The following is a 25744-nucleotide window of genomic DNA, read 5'->3' on the forward strand; positions in this document are numbered from 1 at the left end:
AGGCATCTTCCTGCTGTCCGTTTTCATGTTTTTAAAGTCTTGGGTATGCACTCTTCTTTCTCCAGCAAAATCTCCCCTTTCTGTGCCCCGCTCAAAAAGTGAGATGAGCTACATTGATGGTGAGAAGGTAGTTAAGCGGTCGGCCACGCTGCCCCTCCCAGCCCGCTCTTCCTCGCTGAAGTCCAGCCCAGAGAGGTGAGTGCTCCCTTGCCCTTTGGTCCATGTCATTGCGGGGCCTCCCTAATTGAGAGCTGCCAGCCTCCTCTCTCAGGAACGTGCCACATGGATCCCGTGAGTCTCAATGTGCTCATCTGTGAAACGGAGAGAAAAATGGCATGCCTTCTCCTTTCAAGGAGAAGTGAGATAATCCAAGGAGCATTCCTAGTAGTGCCTGGCTTATAGTGTGGTTTAATTAATGCTGGTGATGAGTGTCCTCACTGTTTGCACTTTCACAAGAGATTTTTTTGTTTTCAGATTCCAAGCTCATGCTATGTGCTCCTGATGTCTGTTGATCCATGTAACATGTATGGTGACACATATGCCTTGGAATCGTTCTAATGATGACATTAATCATCTCTTTATGCCTGCACCCAACAGCTCAATTGTCTTTTATTGAGTTCTTGTCTCTACAAATACCCGGTGGAGCAACCTTCTCGTGCCATTGGGACAGGTGTCCACTTCTCTGCCAGCCCCCAGCTTCTGCCACTTCTCCAAATACAAAAGGCTCTGGCCCAGTGAAATCATGATTTTTTCCTTAGACATCCAGTTTCATATTTCCACGTTTCCCTTCTCTATAGAAAAGCGAATATCTATTTTAAAAGCCCTCAAGGGGTGCATTCATCAAGAACCTACTATGCGCATTCTATACCAGTTGAACCAGATATTATGGCAGAATTTAAATATATATAAATCATTGTCTCTGTCATCAACACACTTACAGGTTTGCAAGAAAAACTAAACACAGGCACAGTGCAAAGTGCAGTAATACACGTGCCTGCAATTTGCAAACAGTTTGCAAGGATTCACATAGCCTATGAAACCCATCACTGAAAACCAAGACAAGTGTCTGAGACTGGTGGGGGTATGGGTGGATGGCTCTAATGGGACTAGCAAAGAACCCCATTGTAATAATAGCTAACCGTTACTGAGCAGCTCCAAGGGCCTGCAGCTCTGCCAGTGATTTCTATGCCATGTCTCCTTTCAGCCTTACAACAGCCCTCATTTTTCACACGGGGAAAATGAGGTCCTAAGAGGTAAGGTGCCTGGCTAAGACCACGTGGCCAGCAGGCAGGTGATGTGGCAGAGATGTGAACCAGAACCTCCAAGTGTCCTCCGGCATTCACTGTGTGAGTGGGAAGAGCAGGCATGTTTAGGGAATGACAAACTCATGACAGCAGAGCAAGGTGGAAGATTTTCCCAGAGCGAGCTTTGCTGCTGTGTGCTCCCTCCCTGCCTCTCTTTCTCTTCTCTCTGCTCCCTGGTGCTTGGCTTTGAGTGCAGGAGACCTCAGGCCCCTCGTGAGGCAGGCACAGAGATTTAACTGGTTGTGTGGAGAAATTACATTGCTCGCCCTGACTCCGATTTTATGCTTCAGATATAAAAATTCCTTGATTAGACGACAGCCAACCAAAGTCAGACCGTGTCGGAAGCTGATGCCAATTTTCATGAAAATCACTCTAATAGGATTTTCTTTCGACAGAAACGACTGGGAGCCCCCCGATAAGAAAGTGGATACAAGAAAATACCGCGCAGAGCCCAAAAGCATTTACGAGTATCAGCCGGGCAAGTCTTCCGTTCTGACCAACGAAAAGATGGTAATGTGCACACTGAAGTTCTTTTGTCTCTTTCTACCCATGTTCTTAAATCCAGACGCATTGTGCCGGGGGATCACAGTCTTTGCCCTTTGAGATAGGCTTGCTTTGTTTAGGAGACAATGAAAAAGAACCGAAGTGTTTTCACCCCTGTTTCATTTTTGCAGGTATTTGTGCAATAATTCCTTGAGGGTCTGCTTGTGAAAAAGCCTCTCATTGTGCTTCTGTCGCTCCTTTTGTGCATGCTTTCACTAATTCTAATCGTGTTGCTAACATAAAGATTGATTCTGCTGCTGATTATTTTGGATGTCTAACCGTTCATTTATCAGACTTATCCTTAATTGCACTAATGTCAGTTTTTTTAAGTGACTTATTGAACAAGCACAAATTCTGTAGACATCACCAGTACCTCATTAAAGACTAAATAATTAATAGGACGTTATGACTTGGGGGGAGAAAAAGCTCCAGGCTATTAGCGTATGTCTTTTAGATCTTCCATTTTTGACAAGTGTAACATTGAGGACTCATTGCCTGTTCAGCCTGGTTTATGGTTCCCTGTACAAGTTCACATCTCTGAGCCCCTGTGAGTGGGGAAAAGGCCTGGGTGGGCACAGCAGACCTCCCCGGAGGAGCAGCCTGCTCTGCGAAATGGGAAGAAGTTTTCCAGACTGGTCAGGCTCTGCCAATCACCCTTCCTTTTTATTCACCCTTTGTTAGGAAGAGCTGGTCCACAATTGTGATGGCGATGCCAGGGAGTCTCCAAAGCTCTGTGGATGTCGCAGGCCTCCAGCCGTGACAACGGGATGTGATTATTGTGCCGGGGCCTGGCTTTTATTAAAATGCTGTTCGCCACACCAAGTGCAGAATGGGCAGGCCCCCGAAATGCAGGTTCCAATTACTTTCCCTCCGCCTCTTCTGCTTTCCATGTTTTTCAGGAATAATCGATTTGACTTTTGCTAAAATAAAAAGGTGACATCATTAAAAGCACAGAGCAAGCAGTGATTTTCACCAGGAAAGAAGGTCAGCAGCTCACGGAAATGCTTTCAGCACAGTCGTTCAGTGTGCACTGTGGTTATTTTAAGCAGAAACCACAGGGAGGAGCGGAGGGTTCTGTCTCTGCCTTCCTCCTCCACGGGAGCTTCTCTGGCTGTGAGAAGGTGTCTTGTGTGTAACAAACGTGGAAGGCACCTGCCCTGGGCTGTTCCTGGAAGGTGCTGCTGTCCAGGTATATTCCTGACACTTGAATACTGGCATGGGACCCCCGTCACATGTGAGCAAGGGGAAACAATTTCAGCCTCGATAGGCCCCCGGGGTTTTTGTTTCGGCCATATTACCATTCACAGAGGGCCCTGGCGCTTCGTTTTTTCTTCGTGTCTACTTCCTTTCCTGGGTTCCTAGCAATGTCAGCAGCATCCAGAGCTAGGAGAAACAGCCACATAGTTTTCTTCCTGGATACGGTGATGGCTGCAAGTATCTTCCGGATCATAGTTTTTGGGGTCGTTCGTGTCATCTGTACAACCCTGGAAAGTAACACGGAGTCTGCATGAGGGGCCCTCCTTGGCGACTGTGCAGGTGGATCGCAGAGCTCCCTCTGGGTGCACACGACGCTCTTCTGTGCTGTCCCGAGCCGCGTCAGCTCCACAGTGAGACACAAACACCAAAGGCAGCCCGGGGCGCCAGTTCAGCCCTAATTCTTCCAAAGAGAAGTTTTTAATGTTAGAGAGAAATTTCAGTTGATTCTTCACCTTTTGATACTTGACCCTTTTCAGCAGTTGAATTAGCCCTTTATGTTTGAATGGTTTTTTTTTTTCCCCTCCTATTTTTATCACATGAACAGAAAAGTTGGAAGTGAGCTTCAGTGTAGGAGTCTTGCATGTTGGTATTAAGTATCTGGTTTGCTAGAATTTGAGCAGTATCCCCCACCACATCACCACCACTGCACATGCACACGTGTGCACACACACACACGCATACACATACACACTTTGCTTTTGGTTAACTCTGGGTGAGTATACCAACTAATGACTTCGATGTAGACTCCAAGTTTTGAGATAAGATTTTCTTTGTCTACTTCAAGGTGCTCATACTTGCTTCAGTGTGGCAGTGTAAGTCGTGTCCTCCTGGGCACGTCTACATGTTGCCAGCAGGAAGGGTGGACTGGTGGACCAAAAGGACTGCCCTGGGGGCTCCCCACGCCACCAGGCCAATGGAACACTGTGCTCCCATCACATCCCACAGGCCACGTCCATTCTCGATAAGCTGGTCACCCAGTGGACAGGCTCACACTGGCGTCTAAACACCTGCTCGGCCCTCCTCTTACGTAGTTAGGAGCTCCTTTCCTTTTCTTCTGGCTTTGGAGTCGGGAGCTGGTGGTCAGGCCCTCCTTGTCAGAAATGGCCTTTTCCAGACTCCATTCCTTTGTACTTTCCCCTACAGTCCCTTCTGGAGAACCTCAGCCAAGTTCACCAAATGTATCTGCAGAATAACTTTCCTGAACGCATCCCTGGGTTAGATTGTGGGGTCCCTGTTCCCGCAGGTGTAGAGTAAGAAGGCAGACATTCCAACACTATGGACGGGCACGGCATGGCCTCTGAAGTGTAAAATAAGGGCTGTCGTCCCAGGCCGCCGTCTCTTTGAGTTTCTTCCTTGGCTTTTCAGCTTGGTCACTTAGCCCTGTTTACATGATGTCATGGGCAAACCTAACGGCTCTGCCCCTTCTCGTTTGGGTAGGAGAGGTGGAACACAATATGTTGTAAAGAGGACCGGGTGAGGAATTGGAAGGTCTGAGTGCTGGGTTTCGGTTCTGACTCTGTCTTACATCCTGGGGCTAGTCACATAACCTCTCTGAACCTCAGTGTTGCCATCCCTAAGTAGAGCTGCCGCCTGGCCTGCTGTCTCACTGAGGTCCTGAGCGAGAGGCCAGCTGGGGTAATGCGGGCTGAGCACTGTGCAGGTGGTGACGTGCTGTGCAGATGAACGTGCCACATTCAGGTGGCTTGTGCAGCTGGAACTTCACACTGGTCTCCGGCTCCCGTTCCAGCAGCAGAGCTGTCCTTGAGGAGAGGCCGGCATTTTCCTGGCGAGGCGCTGCCCTTCCCCCGAGCCTGGCAGGATGGCATTTGCCCTGTGTGCCAGGGCAGGCTTCCCGCTGGACACGCAGAGCGATGTCTGTTAGTCTGTTCCATAACAGGCCTGCCACGGCACTGTAACTGGTAAAATGGAACGCCTCTGCCCGTGCCACGTGACACCACGGTGTTGCTTCTGTCTCTATCTGGGAGGCTCCTGGGTCTGAGGCCAGCTGCTCTGGGCCCAAGCTGCTTAACCAAACCTCCCGAGTCTGTTCCCGCAGCATATTCACTCCAGCCATAAAACAGTTTGCAAACCACTGCTGGGAACCAAATAGGTTAATTCTTTCAGGACTGTGAATACCTAAACTTTTGGATGGTTTCCCAAAAGAGTTGGTATGTTTCATTAAAAAAGAAAAAAAGAAAAAAACCCAGCCTACCCTATTTCCAGAGAGCAGTTTATAAATAGTCTTTGTGACAGTAAGAAACACGAAATGGGTTTCACGAAGCCGCATCCATCAGGGTGTAGAATGACGGTCGTCCCTGGACAGTCCTGTCCTTGTAGGCTTTGGTGGGGGGCGAGCCGTCCCCTTCAGGATTGAGGCCCCAAAGACAGCGGGAGGAGACGTCGCCTAGGGGCATGAGGCCCGACCCCGTGTTCCAGCACCGTTTCATTTGGATTCTCTTAGTTTAATTCCAGTGAACGAGAAGTTCTCTGCCATCTGTCCGGATCTGCCCCTGCCTGTGGTGGAGGGAAGATCCTTCACGGGATCTTAGAAAGAGGGGGTGGCCACGTCCACTGAGGAGATGCCGTGTCTGCCGGCTGCAGAGGGGCTGGCCACTGATAGGTTAGGAAAAAGGCATCCAGGCTGGCGCCGTGGCTCAGTAGGCTAATCCTCCGCCTTGCAGCGCCGGCACACCGGGTTCTAGTCCCAGTTGGGGCACCGATCCTGTCCCGGTTGCCCCTCTTCCAGGCCAGCTCTCTGCTGTGGCCAGGGAGTGCAGTGGAGGATGGCCCAAGTCCTTGGGCCCTGCACCCCATGGGAGACCAGGATAAGCACCTGGCTCCTGCCATCGGAACAGTGTGGTGCGGCGGCCATTGGAGGGTGAACCAGCGGCAAAAAGGAAGACCTTTCTCTCTGTCTCCCTCTACTGTCCACTCTGCTTGTTAAAAATAAAAAAAAAAAAGGAAAAAGGCATCCAGGCAGAACCGCCCCGTGGACTTGGCACCCCCCTCTTCACGTGTGGCAGCCCTAGGGGGTGGTGCGATTTCTCGTGTGATATGTATATTTTGCATTTCAGATGGCTGTAGAAAATCATTGCATCTCTCTTGTGTGTGTGTGTGTGATTACCAAAATTTTATTTTTAAGCATTTATATATCAATTGAATTAAGCCATGAACCTCAAACACTTTTGTCTGGTGTGAACATATCTGCCAATATCCAGGGGAAACACTGATTTGCTTTCCAGGCATTTGTTTTCCAATTATCTGTTTTCAGAAATACATGTTAATCCACAGAGTAAGATACCAGAACTTTATATGGATTTGATGAAATATTAAATCCCATGGAATCACGTTATTAGTCTATACGATACCTCTTCAAATGAGAAATCTAACTTATTTTTGTAATATAACCCATAAGTTTTCTTCCCCTGTTCTGTTTTCTGTCTTGTCCAGTTTTCCCCTCACTTCATTTTTCTGTCCAGTTCTTTAACTTTGTAGAACCTCAGATATATTCTATCTGTATTCATGCCCACGGATGCTTGTTGAAAACGTTCTTTTCGCTGTGTGTCCTCTGTTTTTACTTAAGTCATCTTTCACTGTCCTGTGGATGGGACATGGTTTCTCACCTACTCGTGTGCCATTAAAGATGCAGTATTAACCACTGGCTTTCATAAAGTGTCGGCATTTACATTTATTTGGAAAACCTCAAGGCAGCCTTGCCAAAAAGCACTAAAATTGTACTAGCTACAGAAGTCGTTTGCTCTGCTCAGCTGGCATAGGTGGCTAAACGTTTGGTGTGCTCCCCCGTTTATTTGCTGGTAACTAATAGTTCCTTGTGTAGAGAGAAGGAGGGCTTTGTACTGGGGACTACCCTCGTGCCCATGTTCAGATTCATTGCGGGGGGTGTCGTGGGCTGCAGAGTCCTCCGTCTCTGGCCCATCTGCCTGAGGACTGAGAGCGATTCGCTCACTGCTCCCCAGTTCAGTTTCCCTGGTTTTACAAGCTCATCCTGGTCCTGCTGTTTTTGCTGGTGTCGGAAAACAAAGCAAGATGAGTGCTGCTGTCGAATACCGCAGTTGCTGTACGTACCTGGAAATCACTGCATCTCTACTGGCCTGATCCTATGTAATCTTTGCATAATGTTATCCTTCTCTTTCTTCCATTTCCCTATCACCAACCCCTATAGAGTCGGGATATAAGCCCAGAAGAGATAGATTTAAAGAATGAACCTTGGTATAAATTCTTTTCGGAATTGGAGTTTGGGAAACCGGTAAGTTTAATAGCTTCGGTGGTTATCCACCTTGTAAAAGAGTGCTGTTGATGCATTGTTGCTGCTAAAGAATCGGATCTGTTTGTAAGGAATTCAGGAAGGTGGGGAGCAGTCCTGCTGGTCGCCACTAGTGGGGTCGTCTCTTCTCAGTGCAGCCAGTGAGCTTTGCCAGTAAGCTTCCACCAAGAAAGGGCAGTGAGCTCTGGATGTACAACTTTGCCAGAATATCCCAGAGACAGGCCACTTAGTCAGCACTTGTCCTAGGGCCTCGCACCACTAGCAGCGCGCCTCGAGGATAGCCTTCTTTCAGCCATTGGCTCACTGCCTTGGCCAGAGCCTTCACGGGCGCTGAACACCAGGAGGAACAGCCCTGTCACTGCTTTAAGCAGTGTTTTTGGAAACATGTGCACCAGAGAAGTGCCAGAGCAAGTCAGAGAAGGGCCGCCTATGCCAGTGTGGCCCTATGAGCTAGGATGATGTTTCCCAAGTTTTGAAATGGGAGTTAGGAACTCTAACACGTTGAGTGTTCTGCAGCTTCCCCAGTGGTATCTCTGAGTCGACTTTGATTCGGAAGGAAATTTGGCATTCACAGGAGGATTTTCTTAATGTGTACCCAAAAGAATATTAAACAGAAGGGAGAACTGAGCTCATCCTTTCCCTGGAGGTCATTGGAAGCTGACTTTAAAACTCCAGATACTTTAAAGTCTATTAATAATTACAGTTGCAAATAGAATTTGCAGGTGGAGAGTTAAGCATATAAAAGCAAAGCATTTTATTAGGTTCGGTGTGTGAGACTTTAAGTACTGAATCCAGCTTCTGAGCTGCTGTGGTTTGGGATGATAGTGCTAGAGACAGGCAGGAATTAACTTTATAGTTCAGTAAAATGTGGAATTCCATGATGTGTATTTTTCATCAAGACAAAGCCAGAGGGGAATTAAGCATGTGCTCCAAGACCGCTAATCTGACACAGTGATATAGACCTTGCAGCTTCTGAATTAGGAGCACCAGACTTGGAAACAACCTGCTTCTAGGAACAACACCCGATTCCTCTCTTCCTGTCCTTAGATCTTGTCTTGCCAAAGCCCTGAGCTATCCTGGATGAACAGCGCCACCTACTGCCCAGTGGAGAGGGGCACATCTAACTGCAGGCCGCACCTCCCCTCCAGGGATGTTTGGTGCCTACTTCATGCTTCTCACTTCCTCTCCCTATGTTCTCAGCTGTTCACCACACAAACATCATTTACTCTGCCTGAGGCAACCCGTTTCACATGTAAAAATATTTTTCAGTATCCTAACTTGTTTCCTTTTTTTCCTTAAGACCTGCTCAATTATCTCAAACTAATTTTTATGTATGTCTCACCTGCCAAAATGCATATACACACACACACACACACACCAAAAAAGAGACCAAGATTGGATATTAACATAAACCCTTATAACATAATTTCATACTTTCACCAAAGAAGGCAAAAGTTGTTTTTAAAATTATGTTTAGTAAAAAGTCTATGCTATTGATTTGTGAAGTCTCTTTCAGAATTCACAAATTTCCAACTACCTCCTCATGTGCTAAAAGCTAAATGAGTTGTATCTTCAGTGTTAGTTTTTGGGAAAAATTATGGAACTTTTTTCATAAGTGAATGTGATTGGTTAGTCTTAATAAATTGTTGCAAATAATTTTTTAAAAAGACATTTATTTGAGAGGCAGAGGTACAGAGAGAGAGGGAGAGACAGAGGTTCTTCATTCGCTGGTTCACTCCTCAAATGGCCGCTGATGGAGAACTTCTATGAAATTTGCTGCTTAGGCCATCTTCCACTGCTTTCCCAGGCCATTAGCAGGGAGCTGGATTAGAAGTGAAGCAGCCAGGACTTGAACTGGTGCCCATATGGGACACCGGCACTACAGGCAGAGGCTTAACCCACTATGCCTCAGCGCCGGCCCCGCCCAGGTATTTCAGTCCCAGCATACGTGAATGGGGCTGTATGAACAACTTGGTAAATTAACACCTTTTCTACTGGGAATTGTGGTCTGAGAACCACACGGGCTCTTCACAGGAGTGCAGTCCACTCGTGGACTGGTGCCTTCCTGTAACTTGTCCCCGTCCCATTGCTCTCACCGCCTCTTAGTTATCTGGAGACTTGGAGATGCTTTTCCCAAAATGATCTTGAGTCCCTAGCACAGGCCTCAGACTCCTTCTAATGGGACCACCCCCTTTTATGTAGGTCTGACTTGAAAAGATAACACCTTTGAAAGCTTCCCAACATAACATAATCCATGCCCATGTCCTGGAGAATCGCGCCAAGGTGAACAGGCCTTTGTGATCGGAGGCCTCCTAAGGGGGCATTACCTACTAAAGCGGCAGGGCCTGGGAAGGAGGTGTGGTAAGAAGTTTTTCTCTTCTTGTCTCTTCCTACCACAAACACTCTGGACCTCAGAACAGTCAGAGACAGAAACAGAAGTGTAAACCATGAGAGCTGGTTTGAACATCGTCTGCAGCTGTTCAGAAGCAGAACCGATTTAAAACCCCCACCAAATCAACTGGGGCATCATTGCTGCTTTTTTTTTTTTTTTTTCACTCCAACTTGGGACCACATCACCCAAGCAAAGTCCACCAGAACATTAATCCTGAGCCTTTTCTGCCTCGCCCCTCACACAAAGCCACGCAGAGTGAGTCGGCAAGGTCCTGACTGTTAATCTTTCTAGCTCTGACAGGTTGTTGTACGACAGCAAACACTGCAAGACTCCAGGGACCCCTTGGGGAAGGATTATGCAAAGCCAGTGTCATTTGTCAGCACTGTTCTTATTTTTTTTTTGCATTAGGAGAAGCAGTGAGTAGTGGTTCTCAAGTGACTTGCAAAAGTCTCCTTCCCCAGAGAGTGTTAAGAGCGAAGATGAGGAGATAATTGCAGTATGGCTCACTTTACAACATACAGAAAGATGATGTCCTGAGTCTGTTGCTGACAGACAGAGGTCAGCTCACCTTAGGGCCTGATACCTTTTCACCCGCAGATTCACCACAGAGAGCCCGGTGTCAGCTTTTTCTCCTGTTCGCCCCTCAAATGTCCATAGAAATTGGCGTAATTCGATCTGTATGCTCAAGGCACAATGGCCTTGAGTTGGTTACAGAGAGAAGTTTACAGGATACTCAAGGAGCCTTAGTGACCTCCTGTTTCCATCTCCGCAGAGCTTACTGGGTCAGGAATTTCTCATCTCAGGGCAGTTACGAAGGAAGGAGGTTGCGAAGGTGGAAGTGCCTGGTCACTCTCCCTCTCATCTCTCTGCAGAGTTCCGCCGCAGGGACGCAGCTGTAGCCTGAACAGGAAGGGCTAAAAGAGAAAACGAAAAGCTTGCTGCCCACCATTCCAATTCTCAGCTTAAACTCTTTTCCAAGGGCGTGGGGGGTACCTCCCTACCACTAGTAGTGCCAGACCCCAGCTAAGCTGTCAAAGAAAACTTTGAAACTGGTGGTGTGAAATTGTTCCGGCGTCTGGTTCACCCCGGCTTTGTCTGTGGGTCTCCTTGCCGCAAGCACAGAAAGCAGGCGGAGGGCAGCCCCCCTGCCTTTGGCCAGAGCTTTGGATCCCCACGTTTGTGAGCACAGCGACTGTCACGGTGGGGACGACCACTGCAGAGCCGTAGGAGCTGCAGGGTCAGCCCTGCTTGGAACAGCACCAGGAAGAATTGAAAGTTTCAATTTTTGTTCAAATTTGTGTGAATTTTATTTTGCTTTTTTTTTTTTTCCTTTTCTAAGTGTCCAGTATTTAGAATGCAATGGGGATTTGCTTTCGAGACTCAGACACAGACCCCCTAGTCTAGTTCACAGTCCCAGCCCCCAGCCCCGTGTCCTCAGGCCGAGCACCCCCTCCCTCAACCTTTGAGTCCACCTCTCTGTGTTGATGCGGTTCCCCCAGTGTGCCCCTCTTCGTTTGAGCCAGTCTCCATGTTTGTCTTTATGTCTTTACGCTCATTTCTTCATTTCCTCCTCTGCTTCCCGTCAGCCTCCCAAAAAGATATGGGATTATACTCCTGGAGACTGCTCTATCCTTCCTAGAGAGGATAGAAAGGTAATTCCACCGCGCCGCCTCCGTTGGACTGTCTGTGTGCACTCTAGCCTTGGGCAGTGTGAGTGTGTTGTGGGTTTGTTTTCTTTTCTTAAACCACTTAAAAATAGACTTGGTGATTTTTTTTTTTTTTGGCTTGTAGTATTTAACAAAGTCTTTAAAATATATACTAATGTTTAGAGGGTTTTAAACTGACATATAAGATTTGTCACAGTCACCAAACTCTGCAAAGAGAGATACTAGGTATTTCCTTAAAGGTAGGTTTTTGTGATAGCTGTAGTTCTCCTTAGCAAGTAGAGTAGACTTTTGAAGCTCTGACTACTTCAGGATTTCTGTGTGATCAGCCTGTTGTTGCACTCTCTGTTTTCAAGTCTTTTACTAATTTCTAGTGAGCCCTTGGGTTGTAGTCAGGCCATCTTGGCCTCATTAAAGCTTAACACTAAAAAAGAAGAAAATTCATTTTTCAAACTTAACCTTCCATTCTTTCTCCCTTTCCTCCAAACTAAAACATTCTTTCTCATCTTTTCTTTCTTGAACCAGACTAATCTAGAAAAAGATCTGAGCCTCTGCCACACAGAGTTAGAGGCAGATTTAGAACAAATGGAGACGAGTAATAAAGCCGGCGGCGCAGCCCGGCCACAGGTACTTCCTGGTTTTCCCCGTGCCCGTGGCTCCCTTTCCACCCCGCTTTGTTTCTTTCGTTTGGTTTCGGATAAAGCCGAGATGCCGGTGGTGATGCCGCTTGTTTTCGGTTGCATGGCTTCTGGACTCCTGTGTTAGACCCCCCCCTCCCAAATATATTTCCCTCTGGATTCCCTTTGAACTTGGCATCTTCCTGAAAGGGCATTTCTGAGCTGTTTGCAGGACGGCTGGTGGTGTGAACGCCCCCGGCACCCTACCTTCTTACTCTTTTTTAGCTGCTTGCAGGGCGTGGTCCCGTCGAAGTCCCTTCCTCCACCTCTGTGCACCCTCTGACTTTTCAAGGAGGCACTTTTGGCCAATCCTCGTGTCCTTTCTGAGCCCTGGGAGATGCCAACCTCAGAGATCACTCTCGAAAACCCAGCAGCAGCGATGTGGGTGCCCTGGTGTGCATGGCGCTGTCAGAATCATGGCACCTGTCGCTTGAGAGGTCAGAAAGTTGTCAGTGAAATCACGCTCTCCCGAGGCAGCCTGGGTACAAAGAAGCGTTTGAAAGTGAACGCTGCCCATGCAGACGGATGTGTTTAAAAGGGAACTATGGCAAGATGCGGTCTGTTAAAGAGCGGGAGAGAGAGTGCAGGGGCAGCCCCAAGGTAAATGGATTTCCCGTGGGGAAGAAAACACCGGATATTTGCAGAACAGTTCCCAGGGTCCGCCGACCCAGCAGCAGAGCCTGTCACAAGGAAAGGATACCTCTAGCGAAAATGAAACGTGAGCATGGACGCTGCTGGAGAAGTGGAAACTGCCGGCAGCTCCCTGTTATACTTAGGCAGAGGCAGGACAAAGAGGTCTGGACCGCCAGCACTGGTGACTGGGGTATGAAACACCACCTGAGTGCCAGAGGAGACCCAAGCCAGGGAAGGGGCGGGGCAGACCAACCAGGGGTTTGGGGTAGCGGCCAAGGGGGCTGGGATAAGAACCAGAAGCTAAGAAGCCCCAGCCCGGTCTGGCAGCTGTCATTCAGGAATCCAGAGGGGACTGGGGGATAGTGGAGCCAGCAGGGCCAGTGGTTAGGCCCAGACCCTCCGTGGGGACTTACAGAGGCCCAAGAGGTGAGTCACTGTGCACATGATGGAGGCAGATGGGTGATGGGGTGGAGACTGGAACCAGGCGTGGCCACTGTGGGATGGAAGTCCCGCCAGGGCGGGGAGTGGTCACTGCCAGTTCTGGAGCAGGAGCCATGGCTGCAGGTGAGTCCTGAGTGGGCTGGGGTGCAGGGTGGGATGCCTGAGATGGCATGCTGTGTGAAAACAAACGAGGAGTCACTTGTCCAAGGGTCCGAGATGATAAGAGAGCTTCTGTACCTGGGCGGCTAGAGAGTCACCAAGCGATTGTACGCGCAGCCTCCCTGAAGGCAGAGGCTGCTGCCCAGGTGGCAGAGGGCTCAGCAGAATGTCTGATACGTACCTGAGTCATCTTCGTGTTGTTTCGCGTGCCCGCTGCCCTTTAGCCCTGGCTGTGTCTCAGACACTCCTATGGGACTTTGCTTTCAGGACCTGGGCAGTTCAGCCTCACTCGTAAAGGGTGACATAAACACTCATATGAATGCTAGCAACCCACTGGGGTGCTGGGTGACATGGCCCAGGAGCTGGAGGGGAGAGTCAGAGAAAGAACCATTCAGAGAGGTAGAGGGGACAATGAGTGAGGGAGCAGGAGGAGAGAGCAGGAGAACAGTGCGTGCCCCAGAGAGGCCTGAAAGGGTGGACTCCAGGGGCAGTCAGGGTGCGTGGCAACCCAGACGTGGGAGGTTCCCACGTGATTGTTGACGGATTAGAGTGAGTGACAAAGCATCAGAGGGTCTTGCAGGGCCAGTGCCCTCACTGAACAAAGGTGATGGTGGAAGAAAGGGAGGGGGTGTCCCCCAAGAGCTCCGTGGGGTCATGCACAAGCTTTTCCTTGGTGGTGACCTCAAAGGGAGGAGACTGGAAAGGGACAGGTGCCGAGAGGTAGGAGACTGCAGGAGGAGGAGGCTGGGCTGGTGAGGCCTGTGCAGCCAGCAGGGCTGGAGGGTGACTGTGGAGGTAAGAGTGGGTGCCCTCCCGGGGAGTGGTGGGGTGGCCTGCGGCACCATCAGGTCAAGGGTAAGTTCCAGAGGCAGAGCTGTCGCCCCCACTTCCCTCTTTCACAACCTCTCCTTTCTCTTTCTTTCCTTTCCCCAAATGTCTCTTCTCTAGGTAGCTTGTGTTCCTTTAAGTGGTCACAGTTAGAGGTAGAAGCATCTATAAAAGTCAACTTTGGCGTTGATGTATTCAGTGTGCACACTATTTTTATGAAGTTATATTGAATTCTCTACATTCTTCCCTCCCAGACAACAGAAACGCTCAAACCCATAATTATCACGCTTTTCCTTTGCACGTAGCTCTTGGCTGTTCTCTCCATTTTGTGCTGTGCCCTGTGCTTGAATAAAGCTCTCCCCTGTCCATGCTGAAACAGTCATTCGTGGGTTTTGTGGAGCTGGTGTTCTGTCTGTTTCCACCCCTCTCAATCTGCAGGCATAACCCCATGGGCTCAGTGTGGTGCGGCCTTCTAAAACGCTCTTCACATATTGTGGGCCTGAAGTGCTGGATGTGGCGTTCAGGGTGCATGAAGGGGTCTGCAGGGCACGGGCCGGAGGTTCCTGAGCGCCAGGGAGAAGCTGGCAAAAGTGTGCTGTCTCTGTCAGCCATGCAGTGGCCTGCGACTGAAGATGAGTGGGAGTCAGGGGGCCACCTCCTGACCCACCCAGACAGGCTTGGCTGCATCCACTGGGAAAGCAGAAGACCAGAGAGTGGGAGAGCCCACCTGCCCTGAAGTCCCCCTACCCACCCCAAGGAAGAGCCCTGCCTTCCACTAGCCCTGAAATCTTTCCAGCCAGGCTGCTTATCTCCCAGAGGTCCTTATCTAGACAGGAGAGGAAGGTGACCTCTTTCTCTCTCTGCCCATAGCTTGAAGCCTCAGAGTCAACATAAATCATCTACAATATTTTTTCTTTCCTTTCCCTTTTTTTTTTTTTTTCTTTGACATTTACAGAGCTCAGCCGTCAGCCCCAGTCTGGAAGTTTCCTCAGAGCCTCCTGGATAGTAAGTTGTCACTCAACCTTGTTTCCATGGCTTCACGTATTTCCTGTCAGCAATGGGAGGCGAGAAGCTGGTGTGTCAGACTCCGCGTGTATTTTATTTGCACAAGGATGCTTCCGAAAGTTTGTGGCAAAATGGAATTAGAAGACAAGTTCATTCTGGTGCAAAAAAGTTTGAAGCACATGCCTGGGTTTTTTTCGTGCTATGCATTTTCTGTGAACTTTGTGAAGACCTGTGTGTGTGGTTTCAGCTGATGTTGGGTTTGGTGGTGAGTAGCAATCCAGTGGTGTTCTGCAAGTGATTGCCTCTGTACTCTGGCACCAGATCACGTTTGATGAGCTTCCCCTGTGCTGGTGTTACCCCTTTAGCTTGGGGGTTTATCTAAGTCCCGCATCAAAGTTCCTGTCTGTGGATTCTTGGGGAAGGGGGAGCGACTGTGGTAGGCTGAATCTGGAATAGAGATGGGGGGGCTCACGGAGGGTTGGATCCTCAGGTTGGATCTATTGGGGGGGCCTGGGGGAAGTGCAGCCAAGAAGGGACTCACTTATGATTCTTGCACGGATGTGGGGTTGCTTCCCTGTATCGATTCTCAGGTCTGCCTGTGTGATGTGTGCACCCCCACTCACCCCTTACTGGGGAGACAGCTGGCCCTCTTGCCCTAGACCCCCCTGACCCTCCTGAATCCTCTCCTCTACCAGTTTGCCTTTCTTAGCACTTTGCCATGCAGCTCTTCTCCCAGCGGGAAACGCTCCATGTCCCTCACCCCTTTCACGCGTGGCCTATGGTGAACAGGTCCTCATGGGCCTGCCCGCACCCAGCCACACCTTAGCACCCCCCAGGGCCCTTGCTTCTGTTGGCATGCACTTGCATCATATGCCTGTGTTTTTATAATTGCTGCTAAATATTAACTACTGGAGGGCAGGGCCTCCTACACAACAGTAAACTTGGGCTGGGATCATTTCCCAAAGGTCGACTATTGCCTGTTCCATTTGGGGCTGTAAATCCATAGTGAACAAAGTCTCTGAGTTTCTGGATTTGGGGGCCCGTGCCAGGGCACTGTGGTGATGGGTATTGCAGTGGGAAACTGGAAACACCTTAGTCCTTTCAGGGCAGTGGTCAGAAGTTCTAGCTACATCTGTATGGTAATGCTTTCCTATACATGCATGTGTTTCATGCTTAATGTACCCAGGAGCATAAGAAGAAATCAGGAGGATACACCCAGACCCAGGCGGAGAAGGCTCCTGCCTTGCGGGAGGCGGAGTCTAGAGCCTCTTGTTCCCACTCATGTCCTATCAGTGGAAGAGGTGCCAGGGCTCAGAAGCCGGTTGGCCGCCTCCTCCCAGCCCTCCCTCCACTCTGGGCCCTCAGAGCTTCCATGGGAGCTGTGTCTTCAGCTCCCGGGATGACAGCAATCAACAGTTTCTCCAGGTCCCCCGGAGGCTTTGGGAGGTGGAGGCCACCCCAGGACCTCAGGCTCCCGCAGATAAAGGGCGTGGCCTTGAAGGGTGTGGCCTTGAAGGGCGTGGCCAAGCCCACAGCTCCTGCAACTCCCCTCAGGTGAGGTCAGCAGTTTATTCTCAGCTTGTTGCTTTGGCAATCCTGACTCAGCCTTTTTTTTTCCTTTAAGATTTATTTATTTATTTGAAAGAGGTATAGAGAGAGAGAGATCTTCCATTCACTGGTTCACTTCCCAGATGGCCACAATAGCCAGGCCAAAGCCAGGAGCCAGGAACTTCATCTGGGTCCCTTCCATGGGTACAGGGGCTCAAGGGCTTGGAGCATCCTCCACCACCATTAGCAGGGAGCTGGATCAGAAATGGAGCAGCCAGGACACAAACCAGTGTCGTGTGGCAGCTTCACCCTCTGTGCCACAATGCCGGCCCCCTGATGTTTTAGGACCGGCCACTGTTGGCCCTGCTGCCCGGCCTTCCCCCTCACCCCTGCACCCCTGCCACCCTGCAGTGCACAAGGGAGAAGAGGTTGCTGTGGGCGGCTGAGTGGATTCCTTAGCTCTACAGGGTCTAGGGCACTGGGCTGGATATTGTAGTGAGAATGTAGGCACACAGTCCATTAATTTTGTGGTACACACACACAGTTAGTAAATGGAAAGCAAAGTGGCAAATGAATGAAATAGGCTGTGAGGGTTGCAAGTGTTCAGAAGAAAGTGGCCACCAGGAGCAGGGAGGGTTGGGAGCGCAGGTCTTAGTAGGGTATTGAGTGTTTACCATGTGCCAGGTCTGTGTGTAACTCTCTGTCTGCTTCACCTCATTTAATCCTCTTGACATTCCAGGATCAGGAATTGTTTTTTTCTTTTTAATATGTGTGTGTGTGTGTGTATTTGAAAGGCAGAGTTAGAGAGAGAAGAGATCATGTATCCTGTGGTTCACTTCTCACTTCCCAAATGGCCACAATGGCTGGAGCCTGGAATTCCATCTGGGTCTCCCATGGGAGTGTAGGGGTCCAAGTACTTGGGCCGTGCACTAGTAGGGAGGGGACTCCAACAGGCAATCTGATACGTGATGCTGGTATCAGAGGCAGTGGTTTGTCCTACTGTGCCACAGCACCAGCCCCCAGGCATTGTTTTCCACCTCATTCCATAGGAAAGGAAATGGGCCCATTGAGGGTGCAGTGCCCGCAATTCCCCAGCTGGTGCCCGGGGAGCTCTCTCCAGAGCAAGAGCAAAGTTCTAGGCCAGGAGACTGATGTTGGCAATCAACTTGCACCTGCTCCGTACTGACCCAAATTTGGTAATAAACTAGCAAGAGGCATCCTCTGGTTTACTGTTTCTGAGCCTCTAAAAAACAATTAAAGCCACAGTTATGATACTGAGTTAGCCGGGGTGACGGGCTGAACGTGCCTGAAAGAACAGTTGTTCGTTCAGACACTCGAGTATACACATTTCCCCAGCGCTCATCCCTGCCACTGAAACGGGCCTCCAGAGCTCGGCTTTCCAACCCGAGCCCTTCTCACGGGGTGAGAAGGAGTCAGTGTTTTCCTCCTGCTCTTCTATTGGGGGCGGGGGGTTCTGTTATCAGACCTGGTATTCTCCCAGTTTGTTCAAATGTGTAGGATTTTTTTTCCACACTTGGGATTCGTGAGGAGCCAGCCTCAATGGGGTGCCTGGCACCAAGGAAAGTGTGGGTAAAGATTTGGTAATGAATGAGAGGATCTGTGAATCTCTTTGATTTAGAATCCAGCCCACTTAGCACTGAGACAGACAGCGTGTGGACTGGGTAGAGAGGGACGCTGTGTGGGAGGAGACAGTGGCTGCACTTGACCTCACCCGAGGAAGACAGATGGCCACGGTTCACAGCTTCGTGGCAGCCAGAGAAGTGATATCTGTATCTCACATGGACTACAGTTTAAATGTTATTAATTAGTTTGGATTACATACCATAATATTTTAAAAATTTGAGAACAGGAAGAAATTAAGAATCCCAATATCCTAAAACAACAAGTTTTACCCTCGAAAATGTATTTTATATTTGCCACCACAGTATGTTTTTAATTTTGTATTTTATTTCCCTAGCATTTTCAGACCCATTACTTAATATTGCAGCTACTGTTTTCATCGATGTTTGAGGATGGATACGTTCTGAAGAATTGTATTTACTCCATTAGGACAGCAGGTGGCACCAAAAGGCAAGCTGCTTTGTCCTGGGCAGTACACCTACAGCCAAGGGGACATTGTTTCCCCTTTATCTGACAAAACACAAATATAACCTGCAGTACTGAGTGAAATATTGTAGATTTCCCTGGCTACTTTGTTTCATAGTTCTATAGTCATTTAATTGCAGAATTCTTTATTCTGCTAATATTTATTGAACCACTATGCTAGACACCAGCTATGCAAAACTTGGTAAAATAAACTTCCTGCTTGCTGGAGGCTCGGGGTATAACAGGGGAGATCAACTGGTGAGCAGCAGCCAGAATCCAGTGTGGTAAACAGATAGGACCGGGGAGGCCTTGCGCACCCCTTGTTTTGGGGAGGAGAAGTCAGGGAAGGTTCAGAGAACTGCAGATGGAATGTGACAGTAGCATGTTGTAAATATAAAAGCTTTCATGCAGTACAGAGGCTGTGGGAAGAAACTTTCTAAAAGACTGTGCAGACTTCCTCTCCAAAGGTTGCAGTTTACAAGTTACCCACCCCTTTCCTGAAATCCCCAAATGGTTCTAAATAGTGAGCATATGCTCACTATTTACTATTACTATCACTATTTACTATTACTATTTACTATTACTTTTACATTTTTATTTTATGCATTTGAAAGGCAGAGACACAGAAGGAGAGAGAGAGGAACAGAAACAGGAACAGATCTTCCATCTGCTGGTTCACTCTCTAAAGCCTGTAATAGCTGGAGCTAGGCAAAGCCAAAGTCTGGAGACTGGAACTCAATCCAGGTCTCCCACGTGGGTGGCGGGACCCAACTACTGAGCCTTCCCCTGCTGCCTCCCGGGGTGCTCATTAGCAGGAAGCTGGAATTGGGAGTAGATCCAAGATTCGAATCCAGGCACTCTCTTCTGGGGTGCAGTGTCTTTTTGTTTTGGGGTTTTTAAAAAAGGTTTTTATTTATTTGAGAGGTAGGGTTACAGACAGAGAGAGAGAGAGGGAAAAAAAAGCTCTTCCACCTGCTGATTCACTCCCCAAATGGCCACAATAGCCAGAGCTTGGCTGATTCAAAGCCAGGAGCCAGGAGCTTCTTGGTCTCCCTTGCAGGTGCAGGGGCCCAAGCACTTGGGATATCTTCCACTGTTTTCCCAGGCCATTAGCAGAGAGCTGGATTGGAAGAGGAGCAGCTGGGTTCACAAACTGGTGCCCATATGGGATGCCGGGGTATAGGCAGAGGGCTAACCTCCTGTGACACAGCGCTGGCCCCTGTTTCCAAGTTTTTAAACAGAGCCTGTTTGCCCCAGCTGAGCCACATTCCTTGCTGGAGTCAGACTGGAGTCTTGGCCTCTGGGGACCCCGTCCACAGCCTCCAGGGCCTGCCTGGGCACCCTATTGGGAACAGTCGGCCTTGGCATGACGGCTCTGTGGCCTCGCTTTATTTGTCCAGGGAGTATGTTTTTGTTGAATCCCCTGAAAACTCAACAGCCAGCTCTGCGTCTCAGCCAGAGGCTGAATTCCCTCCTCCTGGCTTGCTGTGTCTGTGCCAAAGTCTGGCTCAACCCTGGCTGCTCAGAGCTGAGCACCTGAACTTAACGCTGTTGCTGTTACATCAGCAGTGGCTGTTGAGTAGTCAGGCCTGTATCAGTCAGCTGGAGGCGATGAGGTTGCTTTTCTTGTCTTCTCTGACGTACCTGGGCATGGCAAGGACCCAGAAACTGACTGCAGGCACATGCCTTCACTACGCTGGTCCTCAGCTTCCCCTTTTGTACCTGGGGACAAATTGTGTCTCTCTTTCCCTCCCTGGGGAACCACTGGAGATGACACATTGAAAACTTGTTGTGGCCACTACTGCAGTGCAGCAGGTTAAGCCTCTGTCTGCAGTGCTGGCATCTCATATGTGCGCCAGTTCAAATCCTAGCTGCTCCACCTCTAATCCAGCACCCTGCTAATGTGCCAGGGAAAGCAGTGGGAGATGGCCCAAGTGCTTGGGCCCCTGCATCCACATGGGAGATGTGGATGAAGCTCCTGGCTCCTGACTTTGACCTGGCCCAGCTCTGGGCATTGTGGCCATTTGGAGAGTGAACCAGAAGACAGAAGATTCTCTCTCTCTCTCTCTCTCTCTCTTTTTTTTTTTTTTTTTTTTTAGCACAGACACTATTGCCTGCTTAGAAAGAGCCACAAGGCCTTCTGAGTGAGAGAGATGAAGAAAAGGTTAAAGGGCAGCTTGTGGGTAAGCTGGCTCACACCCCTTATCCGAGTGCCTGGTTCAAGGCCCGGCTCCTCCACTTCTGATCCAGTTTCCTGCTAACGCGCACCTTGGGAGGCAGCAAAGGATGGCTCAAGTACTTGGGTCCCTGCCACAGCATGTAGGGGATCCTAGCTGAGTGCTGAGCTCCTGGCTTCAGTCTGGCCTAGCCCTAGCTGCTGCAGGCAGGCATTTGGGGAGTGAACCAGCAGATAAAGGATGGATCGATCTCTCTCTCTCTCGTCCCCTTTCAAATGAAAAAAAAAAAAAAAAGAAAAGAAAAAGAAATGATTCTCTCTCTCTCTACACCTGTCCCTTTCTGTCTGTAACGCTGCTTTTCGAATCAATAAGTTAATCTTTCTATAAAAGAAAGCCTGTTGCAGGGTGCTCAGGTCTTGTTTTGAATCCAGGAGTGCCTTCATTGCAGAACGTTGCACATCTGGAAGAGGCATTGTTTTGTTGGCTTTGGGAAAGAAAGAAAACAATCGGCTGTAGCAGAGCCATTCTCAGAAGTTTCCTGAGTGCTGGTTTGTGGTTCTGTGGGAAGCAGGAAGAAATGGTGATAGGAGGTGGAATAATGCCAGATCGTGGCCGAGGGTGCTGGGGTGAGTGCCGATGGCTGCTGAGGTGGAGGTGTGAGGCCGGGGCTGCTGGTGGCCGGAGTCCAGGCATGAGGGATGCGGGAAGCCGGCTGGCAAGTTCCAACTGAGGCTTAGCTGACTCGAAGGACAGCAGGGCTGGCAGGAGGGGGCCAGCTGTCAGTCACTCCCCAATGCTGAGGAGGGGTGGGAGCCCAGACTGAGGCCTTGTGCCTTTGCAACTGTCCCCTCGCAGGACTGACCAGTGTGTCCACAGCTCTCGGTCAGCAGGGAAAAAGGACAGCTGTGTATGAATTCTTGTGCAGTTGGGGATTTGCAGAAAAAGAGGAAACATGGGTTCAACTGAAGGGCAAAAACAGAAAACACGGCCGAAGGGAAAGGGGTGAACTGCGAATGGGAAATTTAGAAATGGCAGAGTTCGTTTTAGTTAGGAAATTCAAAGTTAAAGCGAGTTTAATTTTTTTTAATTACATATTTTCATTTTATTTGAAAGGCAGAGAGACAAAAAGAGATCTTCTATGCACTGGTTTACTCTCCCAATGCCTGCCACAGCTGGAGCTGGGCCAAGTAGAAGCCAGGAGCAAGGAACTCAATCCAGGTGTCCCATGTGGGTGGCAGGGAGTCAAGTACCTAAGCCGTCACCTGCTGCTTCCCATGGTGTGCATTAGTGGGAAGCTGGAATGGGGAGTGGGGCTGGGGCTTGAACCCAGGTACGCCGATACGGATGTGGGCATCCCAAGAGGTGTCTTAACTGCCAAGCCAAACACCTGCCCCTAAGCCAGTTAATGATGTGCTTCTGTTTGTTTAAAGCGACGCATACTGCCGCAGCCTTGCACACCACCTTCCAGGTTCCTCAGCTCTCTCTCAGGAATTGATAACTTTTACCAGGCAGAACCTGGGAGGGGTGTCCGTGAGCACCCCCTGCAGGCAGAACTGTACAGACGGCAGCCCCTGTCCTGGGCCTGGCCCCTGAGCCCAGAAACTCCAGCCTTTATCTCTGGGTGGGAGTGGTGCCTGCAGGCCGGGGCCCAGGTGCCAGTGAGGACAGTCAGTCTAAGTCTGAGTTGTCCAGAGTTCCTGCAATCTTAAACTTTCCAGTGTGGTGAGGTTTCCAGGCCCCTGAAGTCAAGAGCCAGGAGCCCCAAGTAAATTTGATATCTTTCTTATACCTGGGGGAAGAATTTCTAAATACACAATTTCACTTATCAAAACATATCCCGAATCAGATCATGCATGCCAGTTTTACCTTTGGCCATTGAGACCTTTTGTTCAATAAATATTTATGTGCTCTACTTATGGACCCTCTTGTCCAGTGGGCTCCTGCCAATCAGGGCACAGCCTGGGGGAAGAGGCTGCCCCCAGCCTGCTCCTTCCTCGCTTCTCCACCCTGAAGCTGTGCTGTAGACTTCTGGTATTTGCATGGGACTGGGACTTCAGCATGGGGAGTTGGCGTGTCTCTTTCTTAGATTCCAAGTAGTGCTTCTCTTCTCTCCTCGGCAGAGACAGAGAAATCCATCTGTTGCCCTGACCTAGGCCAGGGAGATTAAGGAAAGATTGGGGTTACCCCTTCCCCACCCTGCAGTAGGTGTTTGAAGCCTTGCGCGGGTGCTGGGTGCAGGACGTGGCTCTGTTAGTGGCCAGTGCTGGCAGCAATGGTGCTGCTCGGGCACAAAGCTACTCAGAGGCGAGGCATCACCACTCTCTCCATCTCTGACTCCTGGGCTGTGGTGCCGCTTGCCCCAGGGGAGCGTTCCTGGCCCTGACACTGCAAGGTGGTGATAGAAGAAGGCAGGCCCTTGAGCTCTGTCTGGTTCCTGTGGTGCACGTGCCGCTGCCTCCTAAGTCGTAGGGAGGACACGTGCACCAGCCGGAGGCCCGAGTTGGATCCCGGGGCTGCTGTCCTGTCCCCTTGCTTCCTGTGACAAGTCACTAACTCTCCCAGTGCCTGCATTCCTCCTCTGGAAAATGGCAGAAGTGGGGTTGTTTGCGAAGGTTAGAGAAAAGCGCCAAGCACAGGATCCCCATATGGGGCATCTCAGCAGTGGCTCGCAGGGTCGCCCTCACAGTTGTCATCTGACCATGGGCACTGAGGAGCTGGGGTGACGCACAGAGGGAAGGCCGGCTTCATGGAATGTGCAGACGGCCAGAGGTGAGCACTGGGCAGTGGCTGAGATGCAGGCTGGGGAGGCCAGCATAGTGGAGCAGCGGGTTAAGCAGCTGCCTGTGTCGGCAGCATCCCCTATGGGCACTGGCTCGTGTTCTGGCTGCTCCACTTCTGATCCAGCCCCCTGCTAGTGTCCTGGGAAAAGCAGCAGAGGATGGCCCAAGTGTTTGGGCCCCTGCCACTCACATGGGAGACCCAGATGAAGCTCCTGGCTCCTGGATTTGGCCTGGACCAGCCCTGGCCAGGGAGGCCATCTGGGGAATGAACCAGTGGATGGAAGATCTCTCTCTCTGCTTCTCCCTGTATGTGTGTAACTCTGACTTTTGAATAAAATAAAATAAGTCTTTAAAAAGGAAAAGATCCAGAGGTGAGTATTTGGTGTAGAGGTTAAGCTGCTGGTTGCCCACACCACTATCAGTTCTCACTCTGCTGCTGTAGAAACAGCTCTCTGCTAATGTGTGCCCTGGGGAGGCAACAGATGGTGGCTCAAGTACTTGAGTCCCTTCTATCCACATGGGAGACCCAGACTGAATTCTGGGCTCCTGGCTTCAACCTGGCCCACCCCGGCTGCAGAGGGGGAGTTGGAGAGTGAACTAGTGGGAGGAAGATCTCTTTTTTTCTTTGTCTCTCTGCCTTTCCAATAAAATGAAAATTTAAAAAACAATTCCATCATCAGTGGGTAGGTAGAGGGAAAGATAGGAGGACAGGTGTGTGATAAAGCAAACGCTGCTGTGTGCTCCCTGCAGAATCTGGGTGTGGAGGACATGGGTGTTCACCCTTACGGTTCATTGAGCTTTTCTGTATAGTTGGTAATTTTCAGAGTAAAACACTGAGCTGGAGGAATTCCATCAAGCTGAGGGTCTTCAGCGGTCACAAGCCAAATCTCCAGTAAAAGAGGACAAGCAGCGCCCTGAGAAGAGTGTGTGTGTGTCCATGTGTCCGTGGGTGGGTGGCCGTGAGTCATTCAGTGAGGTGTGGGACAGTGGGCCAGGGAAGGGAGGGGCTCCATGAAGAAGCACCACTCTTACCTGCATTCCGTGTTTCTTCATTCTCTAATACGTTTGCAGTAACTTGGAAAAATAAAAATACCTAGATGTCAACAGGACACAAATGCATGAAAGATCCGGGCCAGAGTTCACACACACAACGTATGTCGTGAAGTTTTGAACACAAACTGAAGAAGCAAGGACAAACTTGCCTTGGTTTCTAGACCTCGGCAGGTAATACACTGTTTACAAAACTATTGAAGGTGCTAGCTCCTATTCTTACCTTCTTTTCTCTTTCCCTCCTCCTTGTCCCTAGTGTGTATTCTTCCAGCTACCACGCAGTGAAGAGGGAACCAGAAGGTGCTCCCGGGGATCTCACTAGCTTGGAGAACGAGAGGCAGATTTATAAAAGTGTCTTGGAAGGAGGCGACATCCCTCTTCAGGGCCTGAGTGGGCTCAAGCGACCGTCCAGCTCGGCGTCCACAAAAGGTAGTTACTGGGGAGAAGCCTGCAGGCCTCTCTGTCCCATGTGTACCGGACGGTACCTGAGTGCCGGCAGTCAGTGAACTCCAGCCGCTGTGAACTCTGCCTTGTTCGGATCCGGATCATATCCGAGACCTGGAGCCCTGTAACGTCCCCTGCCCGATTTTCTCACCGGCCATTTTTCTTTCTGGTATTAGTAGTTTCCCTTCCCGTGACCCCCGACCTTGCTCTCTCTGAAGCATCTTTCCTCTCTCTCTCTCTCTCTCTCGTTCTAATTCCTTTTTCTTAGGAACTAGCTGAGCTTCAGCCTTTCCTAACAAGCAAGGTGGCCATTTTTTCTGTTGCATCTTTGCACCTGCTTTGCAGCACAGATTATTTTGCTTCCGGACATCAACTGGGAATTTTTTATAAAGTCCTTATGACCAATGAGCATGTGACCTCTCCCTTTTTTTTTTTTTTTTCCTTTTTTTCT

General features: G+C 49.7%; 1 protein-coding gene across 47 annotated transcripts in view; it reads left to right on the forward strand.

The window, feature by feature from the left end:
• Positions 1-25744, forward strand: part of SORBS1 (sorbin and SH3 domain containing 1) — a 237798-nt gene that overhangs the window by 173103 nt on the left and 38951 nt on the right. For 18 of the 47 annotated variants that reach the window (XM_062215205.1, XM_062215217.1, XM_062215218.1 and 15 more), the window contains 7 exons: positions 66-195; positions 1700-1814; positions 7288-7371; positions 11368-11433; positions 11971-12072; positions 15139-15188; positions 25106-25278. In XM_062215205.1, the coding sequence (XP_062071189.1) occupies positions 66-195; positions 1700-1814; positions 7288-7371; positions 11368-11433; positions 11971-12072; positions 15139-15188; positions 25106-25278 (720 nt within the window). The remainder of the gene's footprint in view (positions 1-65; positions 196-1699; positions 1815-7287; positions 7372-11367; positions 11434-11970; positions 12073-15138; positions 15189-25105; positions 25279-25744) is intronic. The other 29 variants (XM_062215209.1, XM_062215221.1, XM_062215222.1 and 26 more) reach the window with 4 other exon arrangements.

This window comes from Lepus europaeus, chromosome 17, assembly GCF_033115175.1.
Source record: "Lepus europaeus isolate LE1 chromosome 17, mLepTim1.pri, whole genome shotgun sequence".
Classification (NCBI taxonomy): domain Eukaryota; kingdom Metazoa; phylum Chordata; class Mammalia; order Lagomorpha; family Leporidae; genus Lepus; species Lepus europaeus.